At 45.6% G+C, this 21,555-nt stretch overlaps 1 protein-coding gene across 1 annotated transcript in view; it reads left to right on the top strand.

Moving 5' to 3' along the window:
- The window catches only part of LOC119383228 (Down syndrome cell adhesion molecule-like protein Dscam2), a gene marked incomplete at its 5' end in the record, with an annotated part of 106,383 nt that extends 93,646 nt beyond the window's left edge, over positions 1-12,737 (top strand). The window contains 9 exons of the mRNA XM_037651270.2: positions 264-356; positions 1,286-1,507; positions 3,823-4,128; positions 4,550-4,717; positions 5,273-5,610; positions 7,219-7,285; positions 8,340-8,520; positions 10,667-10,814; positions 12,509-12,737. Coding sequence (XP_037507198.2) covers positions 264-356; positions 1,286-1,507; positions 3,823-4,128; positions 4,550-4,717; positions 5,273-5,610; positions 7,219-7,285; positions 8,340-8,520; positions 10,667-10,799 — 1,508 coding nt within the window. The remainder of the gene's footprint in view (positions 1-263; positions 357-1,285; positions 1,508-3,822; positions 4,129-4,549; positions 4,718-5,272; positions 5,611-7,218; positions 7,286-8,339; positions 8,521-10,666; positions 10,815-12,508) is intronic.
- Between the last annotated feature and the right edge of the window lie 8,818 nt (positions 12,738-21,555).

The following is a 21,555-nucleotide window of genomic DNA, read 5'->3' as shown; positions in this document are numbered from 1 at the left end:
TTTTTTTTTTCTTTGAATATATGCTTCTTTACTTCACCTCTTTCAAGCGAATATTTGGACACCGCGTCTCAGAACGAAACACAGAGCCTAATTCTCGGTGGCAGAACACTACGGCCGTTCGACCACCGAGAAAGGTCGAGTCTCTTTAGGCCCCATATGTCCTAGGGCATAAAGCCTGTCATTTCCCAAATGATATGACTACAAGTGGAATTTTACGCAACTATGGCTTAATGCACGTCCACTAAATGGTTTCCTGCTCCCAGACCCACCGGCGGCCCCACGTCTGAGACTGGTATCTTCAACCTCGTCATCCGTTCACTTAAGCTGGGATATCGAAAAGGACCAGCCAATAAATGGTGAGACAATGGGCGCATTTTCTCCGTTCAGATGTTTTCGGGAGCGTAGCTCGATCAGACACATTAGCCTATGCTTACTGAATTATGCAATACTTAGCGCTATTTACGAGCAAGTACGGAAATGCGTACTGCTAAATGGGTCATAAGCGTTATTTACAAAAGATTCTGAATCTAAGCTTTCGGACAAAGTTATTTCTCGCTTCTCCAAACTCGCAGCACCGCTGGAATCAGAGGTTGCGCCAGGACCAAGAATATCCGCTTTAGTGACCTATATTTGCTGATTTCTTCATTACCATGGGCGAACTTATACCTGTCACGGAATTCTCAGGTCAAGAAATGGAGACTAATTAATAGAAATGCTAGAGCCGTCAAAATTCTAGAAATGTTTGTACTAAAACACGTAGCGAAATAAACTGTTGTTTCCTCGGATCATTTCACGACAACTTTCTGTTGACGTTTTGCAACGTAAATAACGAAACGGCGCATCTAGTTTTTCGACACCGTGGACATACTCGTACCCTTTAAAGTTCGGATCTTTTATTATAATGGCTAAAGCACCGCTAGTGGGGAAGCGTTCAACAGTATTCGGGGCAATAATTTTCGCTAGAGGGCCAACATTTCTACAAAGTGAGTTCTGACAAAATCCGTGGATGAATCAAACGAAGAGAAGTAGCGTTGCCGAGACGTGGGCCCACGGTAGATTACTTGTTGAACCCCTGCTTCTCAGTGCAAGCCTCAACTTTGCCGTAAACGAATGTCTCGTTTTGATTACTAGAGTCGAAACGCTCTATTAAGCGTTTTGTTGAACTGAATGCAGGCACATAGGGAATACATGAACTATTTTCCTGCCTAAAACCGATTCTGCACGTAGTCAGACTTCAACGGGTGTTATGAACGCCATGAGACGTCTCCATTCATCTTGTTTCCAGGGTTTGTTCTGTTCCACAAGGCAGAGCCGCCCATGACGTCGAAGTCGGAATCCGCTGAAGAGTCGGGCGAGTGGACGGAAGTCCAGACGGGCGCCGAACGTTCGGCGTACGCGTTTCGCGGCCTGCGCTGCGGTCGCAAGTACGCCTTTCATGCAGTCGCTTTCAACGCCGCCGGCAGGGGTCCCAGCAGCAACACAGTTCTGGCCAAGACCGATGGATCAAGTGCGTATGTTTTGCCTTTAATAGATATTGTGCGATGGTTATATTGAGGTGATGTCCCTTTCTGTTGCTTTGTCAGGGGAGGTCCCTGGTGAAACAGCGATGAGGCTTTTCTCACTCGATGAGAGCTCAATCAATCCTGCTATAGTGCTTTTCAGCTGAGAATGTGCTGTGTATGATTCGCGAGGCTTTCGTGTATGAAGGTTAATTACTGTTATGCGCGAAGACACGTGACGCGGCATGTCGTGATAGCGTAACGAAGACTTGTCGGTATTTGAATTGTTAATTATTATTACTCCAAATGAAGCTGCCACCTTTCTGTATTGCCCCTAAAGGGGGCGCAACCGCTAACTAAACCTCTGCTCCTTCTCCTCATCTATTGTAATGCGGGGGTTAAAGTCCGGTTAACGTGCCTAAGATCCAGTCCGGTGAATACATTCAAGATTACACGAACAGAGAGACAAATTGATTGATTGATTGATTGATTGATTGATTGATTGATTGATTGATTGATTGATTGATTGATTGATTGATTGATTGATTGATTGATTGATTGATTGATTGATTGATTGATTGATTGATTGATTGATTGATTGATTGATTGATCATCTCACCACACACGGGAATTCAGTGCCCTGTCACCTCTGTAATTAAGGGCATGAATAATGCGTAATAAGAGCTTGTATGAGTATGGTGCACGGCGTGCTTATTCGCAAAAGCTAGCCGAAAGCTCTCCGCAAGATCTCTGCCCAGAGGCGTAGTTCGACGCAGAAGCCAACACGGAAGGGTGGGGATAAAGATAAATAAAAAGTGAAAACCTAGTAAGCAGGAACATGAAAGAGCTAATATATATGGCATGGCTACATACGCACCACGCGACATCTTGCGTGCGAGATCGTTTACAAAACAAAATTTAAAAATGGTAATGTACTGCCTTCGCTGAGTAAACGTCCCTCTGAAAAAGTTCCCGTAAACACCCGTTCCTCGCACTAGCTTGCCTAGCCTGACTTTCATCTCTCTTCGCAACATCTGAAACAAACATACTTATGAGGACTAAGGTAAACACGACTCAACAAAATGTTTTTGCTAATTCCTGCGCATCGCGTAGGTGTTCTGAGTGCTATGTCTTAGCAGATATTAAGAAAAGGAACGCATGTTTACGATGAGGCTGTTTCAAACCATTAGGCGTGGTTTTATGCTCCGCCTACGCTCGAGAGCCACTCAGCCGCACATCGTTCTTAATTTCCAAAGATGAATTTGCCTCTGTGGCGCTTCAAAAGACGAAGCGATTTTTTTGCTTTCGTTAACGCATAGCTTTTAGAAAAACACTTTCCTTTGCCAAGAGCATCGCGTGAAAAATTCTCCTTCATGGCATGGCGAGATGTGCTCAAATTGGAGAGACGCGTTCTTGAAATGTCAGTTGGCGGACAACTTGAGAACTGTACAGGTGGTTCTAATCTTTAGTTCGTTTACTCAAAGTGCGGAATAGAAAACCTGCAGAGGCAGGCACTCTCTTAAAAACTCAGTGTCCTGCCGCATGTTTTTGAGGTTCCCGGCAAGCGGACGAGATAAACGCGTCAAGTAGACAACAGTTTGTTGCAGACAGCCCACACGCGGAGATGTTTTCACAGTTTGCGTCTCTTTCATTTTTTTTTTAATTTATTATTAAGTCAAAAGCGTCGGGTTCTTCTTCAAACGCGAAAAGTGACCGTCGACGTCGGCGTCGACACGAAAGATGCAGTCACATGATCATGCATGACTTATTATGAAGTCATCCGTGACATCATCGTATACGTCAGAGCTGGTCGAAATTTGTGACGTTATAATGAAAATCTTACTTTTAGATAGATAGATAGATAGATAGATAGATAGATAGATAGATAGATAGATAGATAGATAGATAGATAGATAGATAGATAGATAGATAGATAGATAGATAGATAGATAGATAGATAGATAGATAGATAGATAGATAGATAGATAGATAGATAGATAGATAGATAGATAGATAGATAGATAGATAGATAGATAGATAGATAGATAGATAGATAGATAGATAGATAGATAGATAGATAGATAGATAGATAGATAGATAGTAGATAATAGATAGATAGATAGATAGATAAGAAAGAAAAAAAGAAAGAAAGAAAGAAAGAAAGAAAGAAAGAAAGAAAGAAAGAAAGAAAGAAAGAAAGAAAGAAAGAAAGAAAGAAAGAAAGAAAGAAAGAAAGAAAGAAAGAAAGAAAGAAAGAAAGAAAGAAAGAAAGAAAGAAAGAAAGAAAGAAATACGGTGAAATAGCGAATGCTGCTGTCTACAGCACCACTAGCACCCGACGAACGTGACCTTCTGCTGTGCAACGTGACCTCGGTGACGCTGCAATTGGGCGCCTGGAAGAGTGGCGGATGTCCCATTTTCTCGTTCGCCGTGCTCTGCAAGCCTCAGTCGCAGAATGAGTGGTCTCCTGCCACGGCCACCCACCTGGTACCGGATCACCAGCAGCCGCCCGTGCTGGTCATCCCTGACCTACTTCCGGCTACCTGGTACGACCTCCTCGTCACGGCGCAGAATGACGCTGGTGCTACGGAGGCTGAATACATCTTTGCTACGCTTACGCTTTCCGGTGGTGAGTGCAAATTGTTTAGTTCAAGTAGTTAAAGCCGTTCTTATTAGGAATGCGATGCGCAGTTTCTGACTGAACAATGCTCTCCTTACGATGAACTCGCTTTACAAAGCTTTGTAACCCTACACATTTTATAATGCTCATCTTAGTGTAGCTTGTAAACACCAGACGCAACCAAACTCTACTAATGCCTGGAGTATTTGTTGGTGCACCATATTCCTGCAACACATGACTTAAATGCACCTTGTACATTTGTAGAGAACGAATATTACATTCATAGCCTCAGTATAGCCCTAACGCGGTAGAGTCTCTGTAATTCGATGATAAGAGCGATATGTGTCTGAAGCTATCTATCGCGGACAATGTCTTCCGTTGTGGCGGGGTTTGTGCGTTACGATGTCACGTACCTGTCGGTTCGTTGCAGGCACCGTGCCGCCGCCACAGTGGACGCAAGCGGTCGAGTCTCAGCGTCGCCACATCCACATCATCCTTCCCACCGTGTGTTCTCTGTTCGTGGTGATTCTTCTAGCTGCCGCCGTGTGCTACGTATTCTCTCGTCGACGCGTCACGACCGCGCAACGCCCGTATTCAGGTGCGAAAGAGAGGTGCTTCTGCTCGGACCTTCTCTCCCTCATTACGCTACTCGTTTTAGCTCCTGCAAAGCTGTTTGTTGGTTGCTTATTTGCGACAGGTATTCAACGGTTGCTCATGGTGATAATGATGACCTTATAATCACACAGAGCATCAGAAAAAAAGACGGGAGGGTTGGCAAGAGCTCACTCTCCGTTGCTTATTTATTTATTTATTTATTTATTTATTTATTTATTTATTTATTTATTTATTTATTTATTTATTTATTTATTTAATATGTCTCAATGCCCCTGTGAATAGGGTTTTACCTGATTGGTATTAGCGGCAGATATGGCGTTCCGTGTTGAAAGCTAGGTGAAAGGTTTGATTCTCGGCCGCTGCACTTGGCCACATACTGGTGGGCATGAAAAACAAGAACGTTAGCTTACTTCGATTTACGTTCGTGGTAAAGAACCTCAAATAGTGAAAGTTAACCCAGGTCCCTCCCTTACGGCGTGCCTCGTAATTCACTGCGCTGTTTTGACAACTTATACCGCACAATTCTCAATCCCTATAGCAAACGTGGACGAAGTGACGGAGACAACAAAGTCCGTGGACACAGTGCCAATGAGCGTCTGGGAAGGTGCCGACAGCAAGCAGGAGTCCGAGACCACGCAACACCGACGCGCCGTCGAACACGAGCAGCTCTACTACCCTTCGCCTTACGCCACGCGCGAAGGTCGACTGACGTCTTTATACGCGACCGGAGGTCTTCAGTCTGGCTGGGCCTCTGCGAGGAGCCTGAACAGCGCAACGGACGAAGCGATGGACGAACGTATGGTGCCGCAGCACACTTACGATGTGCCTTTTGCGCGGAGGCCGTCAAGCCCAGAGGGGAAGAAGCTGCATAAGCAGGTACGTCCATCTTTCTTTTTCTTTAATTAGTAGCGCATATAAGTAGTGGGGTATTTCAGTCACAGCTGCATAGTCGGCAGGATTTTACTCAACGTCCTCATCATGACGTAGATACGTTATACCAGCTCGTAACAACTTCTCTGGTACTTTAAACAGTCATTCCGTTGCTTTGTTATGTTTGCCCACTTAACAGACATTGCTGATGAATTCGGCAGGAACTTGCTTATCTGTCTCCTGCTCATAATGTGTATCTAGAAAAGCTCAACAAGTCTTAAGAAGAAATGAATGCGTTGTGTCTGTTACTAATTTCAAAGCGTAAACAGAACCGTGGCGCATGCATATAGGTATGTACTCCGCGATGCGTCCTGTTAAAGCATGTACAACCGACCCGGCTTGCATTGCGAGTTCGATGAGCAGAGAGCTTCGCATTTGCCTCACGAACAGCGAGTGGCTTCACGAACTGTAAGTACTAGCACCGAGGCTTTCTCCACAGTACTGTCTGAGAGTAAACCTGTAGATGTTCGTTATAACTAGCGTGGATACTTTAGGCTTGAACTACTCAAATGTACGCAACGTTGAGCGCCGTGAGTAGCTTGCCTCTACACAAATTTAACGACAAAAGTAAAAAAGCAAGCGCCGTGAGCCAGCGACAACCACGCATCGTCACCTACTCTGGCAAGCGTCAGCGTTTTCCACGACACGACTCTTGGTCAGACTGAAATGCGATCAGAAAGACGCCGCTGCTAATTTCTCTCATGCCGTAACCTGCATTTTCGCTAACAAACTTCTGCGCATTCCCTACACCTTGCTTCTCGCACGCGTTCTCAGTACGGCACCCAGTCGTGTTGCGAAGAAAAATCCGAGCGAGCCTAGGTGCCTACTCACCCAATCGATAAATCTAGTCAGCCCTCCACCTCGTTCAGAGAAGGTCCTCCCGCCATCTCGCTCAAGTGTACCGAACCCAAGGGTGCCGGGCGCGTTTGAATGACTTGAGAAGTTTTTGGTGCAACGAAATAGTGTTGCACTTCACCAGCCTCTTCTCCACGTTTTTTTTTTTTTTTTTGTAGCGGAAGGTAACGTTGTAAAGAATGGTTTATGTATGTACATTTTAAGCTCAAAGGGAGGATAAGGTAATGAGAATTTCGCAACCATCAACGAATTGCACATCATTTGGTAAGTATGCGCAGGTTTCCGAGAGTAATACCAGACATCTAAATATGCACGTGTGCCTGCAAAGTACCTTAGCACTGCGGTAAAACGCGCCGTCAAGACTTGTCGCACGAAAGCCGTGAATACGAATGCCTCGCACGTGACTTATACGTGTCGAAAACAGTGCACATCAATCGATAACGCTTCATAATTACGTCTGAGCTGCTACTTGAGGACAGTGCGCGTGATTAGAAGTCGTACGCAATCTTAGGGTCCGAACTACCTGTTTAATATAGGCAGATTAATCTATAACGTCGTGTGTTCTTTCTCATCAATGCATTTTAGCTTGTTAACTCAGTAGCCTAGTTGTTATTACTTTTCATTTGCTCGGATATTTATGGAACACACTCACGTATCTTTTGGCACGTTTCTCCGCTCTCCTTATATTTGTTTGCGCAGCCAGACGGGCAAGGTCACGTGCTAGGGTCCACGCAGTGCCTTCCGGAGAGCATATATTCCAAGCCTGGTAAGAGCCTGCACGTTCACTTCTCCAAGGGCCGATTAATAAAATATGGGACCTTATACTGGTCCCTGATCTCACGAAACTGTGCTTTTCTCAACGTTCTTATGCGATCATTCTACCTGCGCAAATAATCCGAACCTGTCTCGTAGGCAGCACACATACGCTATAGTAGTTGGGGTCTTTCTTTAGCGCATGTTTGTAATAATTGTGCTTCACAGGCAATGGTTCTTTGCATCTTTAAGCACACTCACATGTCACTTATTTATTTTAAATAAGGTATTTAAAATAAGGGGTTTCGCTCTTCTACATGATGGAGTAATCACTTCGGTTGAACAGTCAGGTTCACGAAGGCTCAGTTGTCTCATTCATGTATGTACTGACGTATGGAGAGAGATAAGGGAAAAGGAAGGTATAACATGGTATCATTAGCCAGTTTACTACCCTGCAAAGAGGTGGGGCAATAGGGAATGGAAAGAGGACACAGAGAGAGATTAAATGAAGACGAAAAAATGCGTGCATCTGCGTGCGTCGCAGATGCACGCAGCTGCACACACGTTCACACACACGTTCACACACACACACACACACACACCAATAAAAAAGGCGTTCCACTCAGATTAGGCGTTCCAATGTAGATATTAGCAGATAGCGTTACGCGCTACGGCTACAACGTGCGAGTATTAGTGAAGTAGGTGGTACTTTAAAGTTATACAGTTCACTGCGCAAATAAACGCACGGTACTTGAGGATACATCGATAGAAAGTTCCCTCCTCGTATGATACGTGTATTCGCGAAGTTAAGCATGGATACTGGTCCTATCGAGGAATAACTGCGGCATTTTGTCGCGATAGAATATGTTCGTGAAAAGCCTACTGAAATACCAGCACTGGCTATGTAAAATATCTCGCCTTTCGTGGTCTATGTGCGCGCTAGGTAAAACGATTTAAACAGTTATAAAGGTTACTTTTTCGTGACATGCGCCTGTTCTCGCTTGTACAGTTAATGCTCGTAAAATAAGGTGCTTTTTTTTTTCTTCCTCGCTCCCTGTTTCGCATAGGTCCGTTATACACGTCCCCCGAGAAGTACAAAGGCATTCGAAAGTCGCTCCAAGCACTGAGCATTATCGAGGGCTACCCGAACACCAATGTATCCTACGTTTACTCGAGGCCAAAGAAGAAACACTGGAGCACCCACGGTGATGAACTGTACGCCGAGCACAAGCTGCGCAAGCTGTCCAGGTGAGTTGCGAGTTCGAGCTCTGGCGTTTTATTTGCAATCCGACAAGGTTCAGAGCACCACCGAAAAAAATGTGACCCAGAAAAAAAACTAGAAACTGTAGCCATACGCATGAAAATACTAACTTCTAACGTGCTATCTTTCAACGAATACGGTGGGCTCCCGGCCTGTCAGCTTGAAAATATCAAAAGAGAAAACTGTCATCTACCTGTGTAGTTTGAAGCTACAATATAAATCCCTGTGGAGTAAGTGAAGTCGTTCAGGGGGGGGGGGGGAGGGGAGAGATAGACAGAGAAGCTATGTAGTTGAAGAAAAATGCAAGTGAGGCTGAATCTAAAACAACATTTTTTAACTCGCAAGAACTTTTTTCGAGCGAGCCATATTGACTATTTCTGTAACTTCACGCCACAATAAAAGCGGAGCACATTTGTTTTTGTTTTCTTTCGTGAATTTTACTCCACCTCGTGAACTTTCGCAGAGCTGACTCGTTGAGCCCTCTGAAACATCTCAGAAAAGCTCGGTTCACGAATGGAACTCATTTTTTGCGCTTAACTTCATCAAAACGTTGTGAGCAGGGTTGCCTAGGTTTGGCTACTTTGCCTTAATATGGGTACTTTTCTAGGCCGGTGGCCACACTTGGCTACTTTTCGGCTACTTTTCCTGCTCCCTCTATTTTGGTCAAATTATGAATATCCGGTAACGTCGCAGCCGCTGGAGTTAACGTCGCAGCCGACTGTGTGGTACCAAAACATAGTGGCCAAGGCGTCTGCGTTTGAAGTTGGCGCATGCAGTGCACAAAAGCAAAGTCTTTTGAATACGTGGCTGGAGCTAAGGGAGAGTTGTTGCGTGGGGCCTAAATTTGCACACCACCTATAGCTGAACGTGACTTTAAACCGAAATTGCAATTGGAAAACCGGAACCGAATTGGATCAAGACAATCGAAAGCGCTCCGTAATCCGCATCGAGGGCGCTCTGCGGTCAACGGTATTAGAAATCTGATGTCCCATGAACTGCTTGCTTGTGTCATTACTTGGGATTAGGTACGGAGTGCGACTCCATCCCTAATTAACTGCGCGAACTTCGTCATTAAGCATGAAATTGATTGTGAAAATGAACGCTGAAATTTAATCTTGAATTCCCGTAAATGTGGTTTTGAGCACATTCGTACCGTAGTCATTTTTATTGACGCCAAAAAGGCTGTTCCTTCCAGTTCTTTTCAGAAAACTCCCCAAAAGACACATGAAATGTAATTTTTGCAACAGCTCAAGACACTTCACTTTGATGACCGAAATGGTTGCTAAGTCAGCAATTTACGCTTGAATTTCAGCCATTACGATTTTGCAGCGTTCATACTGTCCTTATTTACATTTTTGGCAAATGTGTTTTGCTTTCAGCCGTTTAAATAAGGGCATCGCTGTTGTTTTCACGCACGCGTGGCTACTTTTGGCTACTTTAACTGCTCATGGCTCAAGTTGGCTACGTCTTGGTTAGTTTTTTTTTTTTCATTTCTTGGGTATTTTTTGTCTTTTCGACCTGACAACAATCTTTGTGAGGGGAGATTATGCTGATCCTAAAGAAGAGAAACTTTTCCTAACCTAAAATAGAACCTGAGTCTGCCATCGCAATGCAAAAGAAGCCTCTGCAGTCAAAGCTAAGTTGAGATTTAAAATACGGGCCGTATACGCGGAGATGAAGAGAAGACGCGAAGCCACAAAAGAAGAAGCGTTCGGAGTACTGCATATAAGGTAGCATCAATTGCCGCAGTTGTCACGTAGATGAAATTAACTGCTGCGCATAACTTCAGCCAACGTATAGCGTGAGAATCCTCTACAAAGGTGTCATAAAACTGAATTTGAACACAAGCGCTGCTAGCCTGCGGCTCTTTCTTTCGCCCTACCGCAGCTTTCAGCTGCGCGCTTTAGAACAAGCACCCTACATCGACGATAAACATCACTTTCATACCTCGGTTAACAGTAAGCTGTGGAGTGCTCTCGCCAGCGGTCAAGCGGTGCTGAACGTAAATTACTGTTAGTGGTGCACCCCAGACTAATTTATAGTAATTGTGAGTAGGGAATGATCGTCTACTGAAATGACTCCGCGTTCATGTTCATAAAGATTCTTTGTTGCGCTTTTTCTTTTTCTGGCCAGGTATGCAGACGGACTGAAGCAAGCTGAGCTGGACTTGCACAAAGGCAGTGCAGAGTTTTCTTCCATTGAGAATCACGAGACGTCCGAGGCCGAGTGTGACATGCACGCCAGGCGTTTCTCGTCGCAGAGATAAGACTGTGACGGTGATGTGAGTGGATCGTTTAAAAAGATATATTCCGTAATTAAGTTATTATTTCGTAAACAAGATATATTCCGTAAAGAAGTTAACCTGGGACCTGTGGAACCTCAAAAATTGCGCGCCTTGGTCACATTTTTATGAACACTACGCTATACTATATAAAAAAATGCGGACCACGCGGTTCACCAGATCATGCACTTTATTAGATATTGCGTAATAGAAAATATGTGCAATAGCAGTTGTCGAGTAAAAAATTTCACTTTAGGACTGCCTAATGAATATTAGTATCGTGCTGACACGAGCGATAAGATATAAATAAATGTAAATAAAAGCGAAGCGGTCGAGTTGTCTTAACCTGCTTCGAGACGTTTTATGCAGCAGCTGCTATTGTTCTCTCGTAACTTACGCATATTGCTAATCTTCCTTCCAGGGAAGTGCTCCAGTAGAACACGATACAGTGTATAATTAGGCACGTCGAGTGCGACCCAGTTTATTTCTCTTAGTGCTCTGGTTTAGTCATACGAATTAATGTTGAGATAATGATCGCAATACGAGCGTCGAAGAAAACAAAGGGGTCTCATTTCTTTCAGCCCAGTTCCACAATTCGTCACTGGCATATTAAAAAATCTGTTTTTATACTTTAAAAAGTTGAGGAGTACTATGTTTTCATTGTTATTTGTGGAGGGAAAAAATTTTGCCAGTTGCACTCCGTTAAAACCGTTGGACAGTGAAGCTGTAAGCGCGCGAGCGTGTGTGATTGGCTAGCGAGATCACGTGGTTTCGTCAATCTGCCGCAATCAGCTGTAAGCGCTTGCTTGCACCTGACTGTTCTTAAGCGAGACCACATGGCCTGCCGGCTCAGACAATGGCGTTTCAGCGAACGCCTCGCGTCTCGTGATTTCTGGCGAGATCACGCCGCTAGATTTGAAAAGCGCGCGCCTTACAACTCATCCTCACTCCCTCACCCTCTCTTTATCCGAGCTAGCGTACAACGGCGCTCCTTACGTTCTCCCCTGACGAGCGAGCCTCTCTCTGGCCACTCTCGGCGAGGCGCAGCCCTTTGCCCCTTTCCGCTGAGCCTCATTCTTGTCCCTCAGGTCATGTGACTAGCGAGCGCCAACGCCGCCAACGCCGGCACAGGGTTGACTATAATAACGGTGTCACACGGGCACTTTTGATCGCGATGACAGCAGATCCGGATTAGGCTCGATCCTGCTCAGGTGCTACTACACGGTCACTTTTAATCACGATCATGCCCGATCGGGATCAAGATGATTGCGATCTGCGCATCGCGATCTGTTTCCGAGATCGCGAGTTGGCTGACGTCTGCGGCTAATTCGATCACGATTAGACTGGACCATGCAGCAGCGACCAGCTCGTTGATCGCGATCAAGAAGTCCGATCCGGATCGGCCCTGATCGCAATCGAATGTGCCCGTGGGACAACAGTATAAGACGGCTTCGCTGCAAAATGTACCATTTCTTCATGGCGTGCTTTTAAAATATTGAGCGATAAGAATGAAGGAAACAGGGCGGACACGCCACCCGGCCGCAGAGGCCCCATTTTGATGCAATTGAAATGCAATAATGGTCTTGTATTTGGATTTAGGTCCACGTTAAAGAACCTCTGGTACTTCGCGCCGTTCCTGCACGTTTACGTTCACTATGCAGATATATAATTTTTAATATCAACGTATGTCGCAGGGCCCGTGCTTCTTCAGGAGCCCGAGCCATCCTCAGATGCCGTGCACGTGGTGGCCGCGAGCGTGTGGATGACTGTCAAGAAATTGTGGATTACATGTGTCCGTCGGGTGATCCAAACACCAATCCGTTCAGCGGGTGTCCCAAACAAGAATGAACAGCGTGCTCTCGAGAAGTCAAGTCCACAAGGGTGTTTCTGGTACGTGTAAAGTGCTTACTTACCGCAACAAATATTTAGCCTAATTTCAGGTTTTGAATGCAACTAGCGCTTTATGAGGAGCAATAAAAAGAACGGACACATTTACACACCATCTGCTTTCATAAAAAGTGTGATTCGTCATATCACCTACGTGAAATGCCAGTTTGCTTTGACGTCTTTTTATGGCATGTGATGTTACTTCTACTTCTTTTTTTTTTAAGGCAATGGGACATTGCCTAAGCTGTGCTGAATCTTTTATTTATTAAGACTAAACCTCTATTTACGCTCGTTAGCTTTCCTGCTGTTCTTTTCTTCTTTCTTTCTCCCTCTCTCTCTCTCTCTCTTGTTATTTCTATCCGTTTTACATATTTTTCTTCATATCATGCCTTGATGCCGCCAAGTGACATGCTTGTACGCAGGTGGAGCACAGAAAGCAGCTTGGGGCCTTCCACGCGAACTCTTGAACGCCCAAAAATCCGGCATTGTGCGTCTGGAGTGCACGAGATGTGGAGTACCAGCTCGGGGCATCGTCGTCAGAAGAAGCGTGCAGTGTTTGGGAATGGCATCCTTCATCCGTCACCGTGCATTTTTCCCATCCAGCTTAACACCCCCCCCCCCCAGTCCTCGCACCGTCATCGCAGAATGATTTCAGCAATGCGCTACCCAATACGCACTCCGCAGAAGACCGGCAGTTATTTGGAGCAGATATATGTGCACTTCATCGTCACGAAGTCAAAATTTGACGAGGCAGCCATAATTAGAATTGGCATTCCATCGTCATTTGACCCCTTACACATTGATCGCTTCCCGAGGAATGATTTCTACGACGAGCGATGGTGCGTGTGTGTCGGTGAAGTGTGCGCATGTTGCTGGGCCTCCAGCGTGTCAACGCATCGAGCCAAGCATCAACGCCGTCTGGAGTGTGGATACCTCTGAACCAGGGCTAACACGCTGGCCCGAACTATATGTCAAACCACAGCGCAAGATGAAGCTTGTGGATGCGCGAGAAACTCATTCTGACTTGTTAAGTATCGTGAGCAGCTTTTTGGGAGTACTATCGTGCAGAATTTGTATTTTTACAAATAAATTCGTTTCTATTTTGACAACCCTTCTGTAGCAGGTTTGCTTCGGCTGCTTGGAGGCTACCACTTTATTAATAATAATTGCTGAGGTTTTACGTGAGAAAATAACGATATGGTTATGAAGAACGCTGTAGTGAAGGGCTCCGGAAATTTAGACCACCTGGGGTTCTTTCACTTGCAACTAAATGTAAGTACACGGGCCTCTAGAATTTTCGCCTCCATCGAAAATGCGACCGTCACTGGCGGGATCGAACCCACGGCCTTCGGGTCATCAGAGGAGCACCGTAACCGTGGTGGCAAGCCTCCCGCTTTGCGCTGCTTAAACGCGAAAGGTGCGGGTTCCACTACTGACCATGGCGCCCGCTTTTCTCTGGGGACTAAATGCTGAAACACCCGTGTATATAAATGCAGTGCACGTTAAAGAAGCACGTGGATGCCAAGTCAATTCATAATCTACAATTAGGGCACGCTTCGTAATCCTATCGCTGTTTGCGCATGCGAGAGAGAGAGAGAGAGAGAAATAAACGTTTATTTGCGAAACAGTGTTCCGAGCGATTCTCGGTATCACCTTAAGGTAGGGGCTCCCTAGTACAGGAACCCTTGCGCATGCGAAACCCAAAAATTAAAAGAGGCTTTCAACATGGCTCATACTGGCTTTTTCATCCTAGGCAATCAGTATTGCTTGCTTAATAATAAACCACAGGACAAGAGAGAGAGATAAGATTCTTTAATGAAATGCCCGGAGAGGTTAGCCTGGTTTGTCGCCTGGCTTGCTACTCCAGGTGTCGGGTGATTATGGTATATACAATGATCACATATACACCATATACACACAAATAGTACATACAGTCACAAACACACATATATACATAAGAAGAGTCCTTCACAGGCTTTGGTTAAGCTGAGTGTTCCTCAAAAACGCCAACAGCGCTTTTGTGCTGCGCATCGCACAACTGTTGTCTTGCCACGGGCCGAGAAGGTGCCGCAGCTGCAAGCTCGTGCCGCGTTGCAAATGAAGTGCCTCCTTCAGAATCTGTCGTTCTGCGTCGTAATGGGAACAGTCGCAGAGTACGTGCTTTAGGTCTTCCCGAGTGTTACATGTGGTGCACATGGGTGAGTCCGACTGCCTGATCTTGTGCTTGAAGTATTTCGTGTAGGCAACGTCGAGTCTCAGCCGGTGAATGCAAGTTTCATCTTGTCTGGTTAATCCCTGCGGCACATGAAAGCTACACGTCGGGTCTATTCTGTGCAGCGGTCCATACTGGTTGTTCGCATCGCTCCATATTGTTCTCTGCAGATTACGCGCGAACGCAGACGCCAGAATCGCTGCGTCTTTTCTTGAAAAAGGAATTTCAATTTCCTCAGATGCTGTGTCATGCGCAGCTCTGGCAGCGGAGTCAGCTCGAACATTCCCTTCGATGCCGCAGTGAGCGGGCAGCCACTGCAGTACTACATCGTGGTGTAGTTCATGAGCATTATTGCCTAGGCGCCTGATGTCTAGGACTAGTTGGTCTTGCGTACGTGGAGATTTCAGGGACTGCAGTGCGGCTCGTGAGTCGGAGAATATCACCCAAGAGTCGGGTCTCTGATCTTTAATATATGCAAGCGCCCTCCGCAATGCAGCCAGCTCAGTGGCAGCGGCGGATGTACGGTGGCTGAGAGTGGCTGTGATGGTGACATTCGCCGACGGTATCCACACACCTATAGCAGATGATCCATCTGTGACAGACCCATCTGTATGAACGTGACGGCGGGTTCTATAGTTGGTGTTGATGTGTTCAAGAGCGAAGTACGTCAACGCTGGCCCAGGTGTGTTTCTCTTGCTCTTGAACCCCGGCACTGTCGTGACTATCGTCCAGGAAGGAAGCTGCCATGGAGGCCCCGACAATATCGACGGCTGTTCATACATTCGCACCTCAGAAATGCTGACTGAAGCAAGTGGATGATCTTGTACCCTTGCCGCAAAACGCAGACAGACTCGGAGGAACTCTTGCTTCATTAGCAGGGCAGCCGAAAGACGTTTGCTTTCTGTCAAGGTCCCGACTGTCGATGTATTTTTCGGTAAACCTAGGCACACCCTCAAGGCTTTGACTTGCATGCTCGTGAGCACCTGAATATTTGATTTGGTGAGGCCCTGTAGTGCAGGAAGACTGTACCGCAGGAGACCTTCACATAATGCTGTATACATTCGCAGCAGTGCACTCACGGAGCAGCCTTCAGCTTTACTTGACATCATGCGGAAGATGTTCGCGTATGATGCGAGCTTCTCTTTTAGTGATCGAATGTGAGGAGACCACGTCATGGATCTGTCGAAGATCACTCCCAAAAATTTGTGACTTGACACGTATGGGATGTGAGAGCCCGCAATCTTTAACTTGTAGTGCGACATATCCCGTTTGGTAAAGGCAATGGCGGCACACTTGTCGGGTGATATGGATAGCCCACGTGTTCGTAAAAAAGTCTCAATGGATTTAATGGCCTTCTGCAGTCTTCCGCGTAGTACTCGACGGTTGCGGCCACTGCTCCATATGCAGATGTCATCTGCATATAAGGATAACTCAACCGATGCAGGGACACATTTTTCCAGACCAATGAGCGAAACATTAAATAAAGTCGGGCTTAATACACCACCCTGAGGGACCCCACGAGGCACTGTATGAAAAGTGGTGTCGCCGTCTTTCGTAGTCATGTACACCGACCGGTCAGTGAGATAGTCAGAAATCCAGCTGTACATACAGCCACTGACTCCTGCAGACCTCAGAGTGTGTAAGATCGCCTCGTGTGTCACGTTATCAAATGCGCCCCTGATGTCAAGGAACACAGCAATGGTAATGTTATGTGCAAGTTTGTTAAGCCTAATGCAGTTGGCAAGACTGATGACGTTATCTATGCTATTGCGGCCCTTTCTGAAACCCGACATCTGTGGGGGATAGGCGTTAGCGCTCACCAGAACCCAATCCAGACGCATCAGCACCATCTTCTCCATAATCTTCCCCACACAGCTGAGAAGAGCTATCGGACGATAGGAGTTTATATCTGTTGGAGTCTTGCCAGGTTTGAGGACAGGGATGATTCGAGCCCGTTTCCAACTAGGTTCGAGTCGGCCCCTCTTCCAGCTGGCATTGAAGATAGCAAGAAGGTGCATCTTCGCCTTGTCACCCAGATGCGACAGCTCAGCATAGCTGATGGAGTCAGGTCCAGGAGATGATGTTTTGTTTACTGAAGCCAGGGCGCCGAGCAGTTCCTGGAACGAGAACGGCTCGTCTGTCACACTAGTGTCTACTGTCACAGCAGCAGAGACATTCTGTGCCAATCGTGGTTTGGTTGCGATCGCCGTTGCTGTAGTTATCTTGTAGCAAAAAGCCTCCGCCATGTCCAACTCACTGACGTTGCGGGATAGTGCAACAGAACTAAAAGGATGCAGTTGTGTCGGCGGGATCCTCAGGCTTCGCGCTATATTCCATATTCTAGACAGAGGTTTTCTGGGATCAAGCTTGGAGCAGAAAGTGCGCCACTGTCGCCTGTCCAGCTTGTCTAGATGACGTTGAATGCGTTTCTGCGTTCGCCTGGCTTCGCGAATGTCGTCTATAGATAGCGTTCTACGAGCACGCCTCTCAGATCTGCGGCGTATTGCTCGAAGTCTCTCGTACTCAATGTCAGCCGTTTTGCGATTCCCAGGCGGCTTGAGATGCTTAGTGCTACTGTGCTTTGTTTGACATATAGCATCCACAAATTCGTCGTAGGTCATCTCAGATGAGTATGAATCTTCGAGAGTCGCGCTGTACACTTCCCAGTCAGTGCAGCGAAAAATCTTGCCTTTTATATGCTGCAGAGGGCAGCCCAAAGAGATGTACGTTGGCACGTGGTCGCTGCCGTGACTTTCAATATCCGAAACAACGCCACCATATTTCAATGGAACGCCTGCAGCCTCCGCTGTCGTCTCTCGGACTTCAGGCAATTTGTACACAAGCACCGCTTCCCGGTAATCGCAATTTCGGAATCCCGAGTGCGCACCAGCATTCGCCTTTCTGGATACACTCTCATTTTTTCGTCGACTGGAGTGGATACCAATAGAGTCATGTTGGCGGTCCGCAATGATCTGACTTTTAAGGCTCATTACCTGCCAGTTGGCACGTCAAACGAATATGTGGCATTCTGGAAAAATGGCGCTAGCAACGCAACAACTCAGCTTGACCAACACAGGACAAGGTTGTCCACAATAGCTTATAAGATAAACCGATACAAACCTAAAACTTCGGGAAACATGCCTGTCATACCTTTTAAATAAACTAAGTGTATTTTCCATAAAGCGGAATGAACGAACAATCCAATCCGCTTGTTCTCAGTGAGTAGCTTCCTGTAAACTCAGCTACACGTTAACCACGATGTCAGAGAAATGGCTCAAAAATATTCACAATGTGTTGTGGTACAAACTTTCACAGAAAAATACATCTTAAGCGTACATAACCAGCGTCTGGGTCCGGGCTAGTTGGTAAATCGACGTATTACGAGCGGTAAGACGCACTAAGACACAGGCAACTAAAGCATAGAGCACACACAAGGTACACGTGTCTTCTTCGGGCCGCGGCGGCCGCGCATATTTTCCACCAGCGATCGCCCAGTTGCTTTGGCCTTGCCAGCCTTCCCGCCACCATGACCTTCTGAAATCTGAGATCTTGAGAACATTGTGTATTTAATTTGGTTTAGTTGTCTGGGCCTATACGTACTTTACTGTTCTTAACATATGTCAAATGACGTACAACAGAAGAACTCTCACAAGAAAATCTTTCAAAGGACTATAAGACGCAATTTCGATGAAGACTCGTTTCCGTAATGTTTTCAAATAAAAGCGTTATTGGATGGAATGAGCAGAAAAAATTCCACGTAGGAAGCCGAAGTTCACAATATCATCACTTATGGCGCCTTCATAACATACGCAATTCATCAAAGTCCTTCGTAACCCTAATTCTTCGACTCCGGCTGTCGTTTTGCCATCGGCGTCGATGTCGCCGTCATGCTCCGTATTAAGTCCAAATCGATAGCTTCGATCGAGTGTTCTACGCACGAGTAAAAGCATGCAAGCGCTGGGGACAAACGCGGCTGAAGCGGAGATGAAAGGAGCCGGCCACCTCCGTTGCACGAAGGGTGCACGCTAACATCGTCCCGTGCGCGAGGCCTGCAGTCGATGGCCCCTCAAGCAGCAAGAAAACGCCCTGGCCGTCTTTCGCGAGCCGAAGGAGCGTCGGTGGGTGGTAGAGGGGCTGCATCGCTAGAGCAACAACTGCGAACTTTGCTCATATCTCGAAAGGCATCAGGAGAGGGCTCGTAAACTTTCAGTGCTCTCAACGCTTCGCGTTTAGAGGTCCAAAGGAGGCGTTGAGACGACTGACAGTACGAAAACCGTTTCGGTCACTTGAGGAAATGTATTCCCTTAAACCAGTGTTTTGTTGAGTTACGCGAGATTGGATCCAAAAGAGTTAGCTTCTAGCCTTACTTCGTATAACAATCCAATTTGTTGCCATCGCATTCTTTGCTTCGTCCTTGTGACGAAACAGTGATTCTTTTTTTTACTGCACTCCGCACATCGGAGCTGTCTCAACTAACTGTCCGGGTGAGTTCTGAGATGCCTAAGCTGAATATCGAAATTCGAATTAGGTGGCGATGAATGTCACTCAACCAAACTAAGACATATCAAGAAGAAAGTTTACCTCGGGAAGTCAACACTTAAGGACCATTTGTGGCAAGGCAAATGGGCACGGAACCAGCCGCTTCACTACTGCCGTAACACTGGCAAAGGAGCTCATTAGTATGCTGTAGTCTTGCAGCTCGAGGGTTGAGAGTAAATTGTCAACTCATCACGCAAAATGAAGCATTGATTAAGCGAGCGATTTAGAAGAAAATACGCGTGGTATAAAGCGATCCGAGAGGACAGAAAGCAAGTCGAGACATTATGGGTAAATTTAAGGACCGTGCTTGCGTTATATATTTGGTCATCCATCTTTGAGAAAGACCGGTCTCCGGTCGAAACATAAGAATAAATGTTATGATTTTCACTGCAACTTTTTATTCATAGCTTTCACCGAATAGACAGGAACCTTCTTCTGAAATTAAAGATAAATACGAGGGTTATTCAAAAAGTAAGGGCCGCTTCGTCGCCGAAAAATAAATATTCGTTAGTAATAGTTTTTATTGGCTGGTTTAGTTTAGCACAAAACTACTTCACTTTTCTACATAGTCACCGTTAAATTCTAAGCACTTTTCATACCAGTGCACCAGTTTCTCTAGTCCCTCAGCATAGAAGTTCGCCGCCTGGGAATTCTTTGCTGTTTGAGTCCGTCGGTAACCATTTTTAGTACCCACATTGCACACACTCTGTGATATTCGAGCTTTTCAGTTACAATCGTGCAAATATTAGTGCGGCTGACAAAAGGAAATTCATCCGACAGGCGACTAACTGACAGTCGTCGATCAAATCGCAATTCCCGGTCCCCTTGTTGAACAGCTTCATTGGTCTGGATTCTGGCCCTTCCACTCCGCTCTTTGTCGTGCACATTTGTGCGGTCATTTGTGAAGTCTCGACACCATTTTATGACCTTTCCTTCATTCATGACTTCATATTCATAAACTAGGTAGAATTCCGCATAAATTTCAGAGGCTAATCGCCCTTTTGCAAGCAAATCGAATTACTGCTCGCACTTAGCAACAGGCGCCAGCAACAATTTTCGCAGACATTGTCATTTGCTTTTCCCGACAAGCAGACTACTACTGCGCCAAAACAATAACTTCAGTATCTTTGCGAACAATTAACTTATTGCGCTCCAAAAAGTAATCTTCACTCTAAGGTGTAAATATTTAAATATTAGCAAACGGCCTTACTTTTTGAATAGCTTTTTGAATATCTGTATATACATATACATATGGAAAAGAAGTGGAAATCTTAAAGGCTCGTATTTCTTTGTTATACACAATATATATGAGAACTAACAGACAATAATGCCAAGGGAAGTATAGGGGACGTTATTAGTAGTAAATGTCATGTAAATGTGAAGAAAGAAAAGTGGACGAAAAGATAGCTTGCCGTGGCCAGGGACCGAACCTGCGACCTTCGAATTACGCGTCCGATGCTCTACCAACTAGGCTACCGCGGCGGCCATCCCCCCGTCCACTTTATGGAATATATATGTGTATTGGAGCTGACTGACACTCCCACGTTTAAATACATATATATACCCCATAAAGTTGACGGGGGGATGGCCGCCACGGCAGCTCAGTTGGTAGAGCATCGGACGCTTAATTCGAAGGTCGCAGGTTCGGTCCCTACCCACAGCAAGCTATCTTTTCGTCCACTTTTCTTGCTTCACATTTACACTACATTTACTACTAATAACGTCCCCTATACTTTCCTTGGCATTATTGTCTGTTAGTTCTCATATATATATATATATATATATATATATATATATATATATATATATATATATATATATATATATATATATATATATATATATATATATATATATATATATATATATATATATATAAACACTTGAACTTCTGGTTACGGCAGCCGCCCCTGCGAGTCTGGGTCGTTACTAGTGCGAGACAACATCTGAGAACCAGGCTGGGTTTTGGACTGAGTGAAACGCTTTCGGCGCTCTACACGCTCCAAGAAAATTGAATACCAAGCGACAAAAAAAGAACCAATGGCATATAGCCTGAGGAGCGTGGACGTTCAAAGCAAAAAAGAATACGAAGCGAAGTTATAA

This window comes from Rhipicephalus sanguineus, chromosome 2 (assembly GCF_013339695.2).
Source record: "Rhipicephalus sanguineus isolate Rsan-2018 chromosome 2, BIME_Rsan_1.4, whole genome shotgun sequence".
NCBI lineage: Eukaryota > Metazoa > Arthropoda > Arachnida > Ixodida > Ixodidae > Rhipicephalus > Rhipicephalus sanguineus.
Note: the sequence above shows the minus strand (reverse complement) of the source record. Positions and strands in the feature narration are given on the sequence as shown.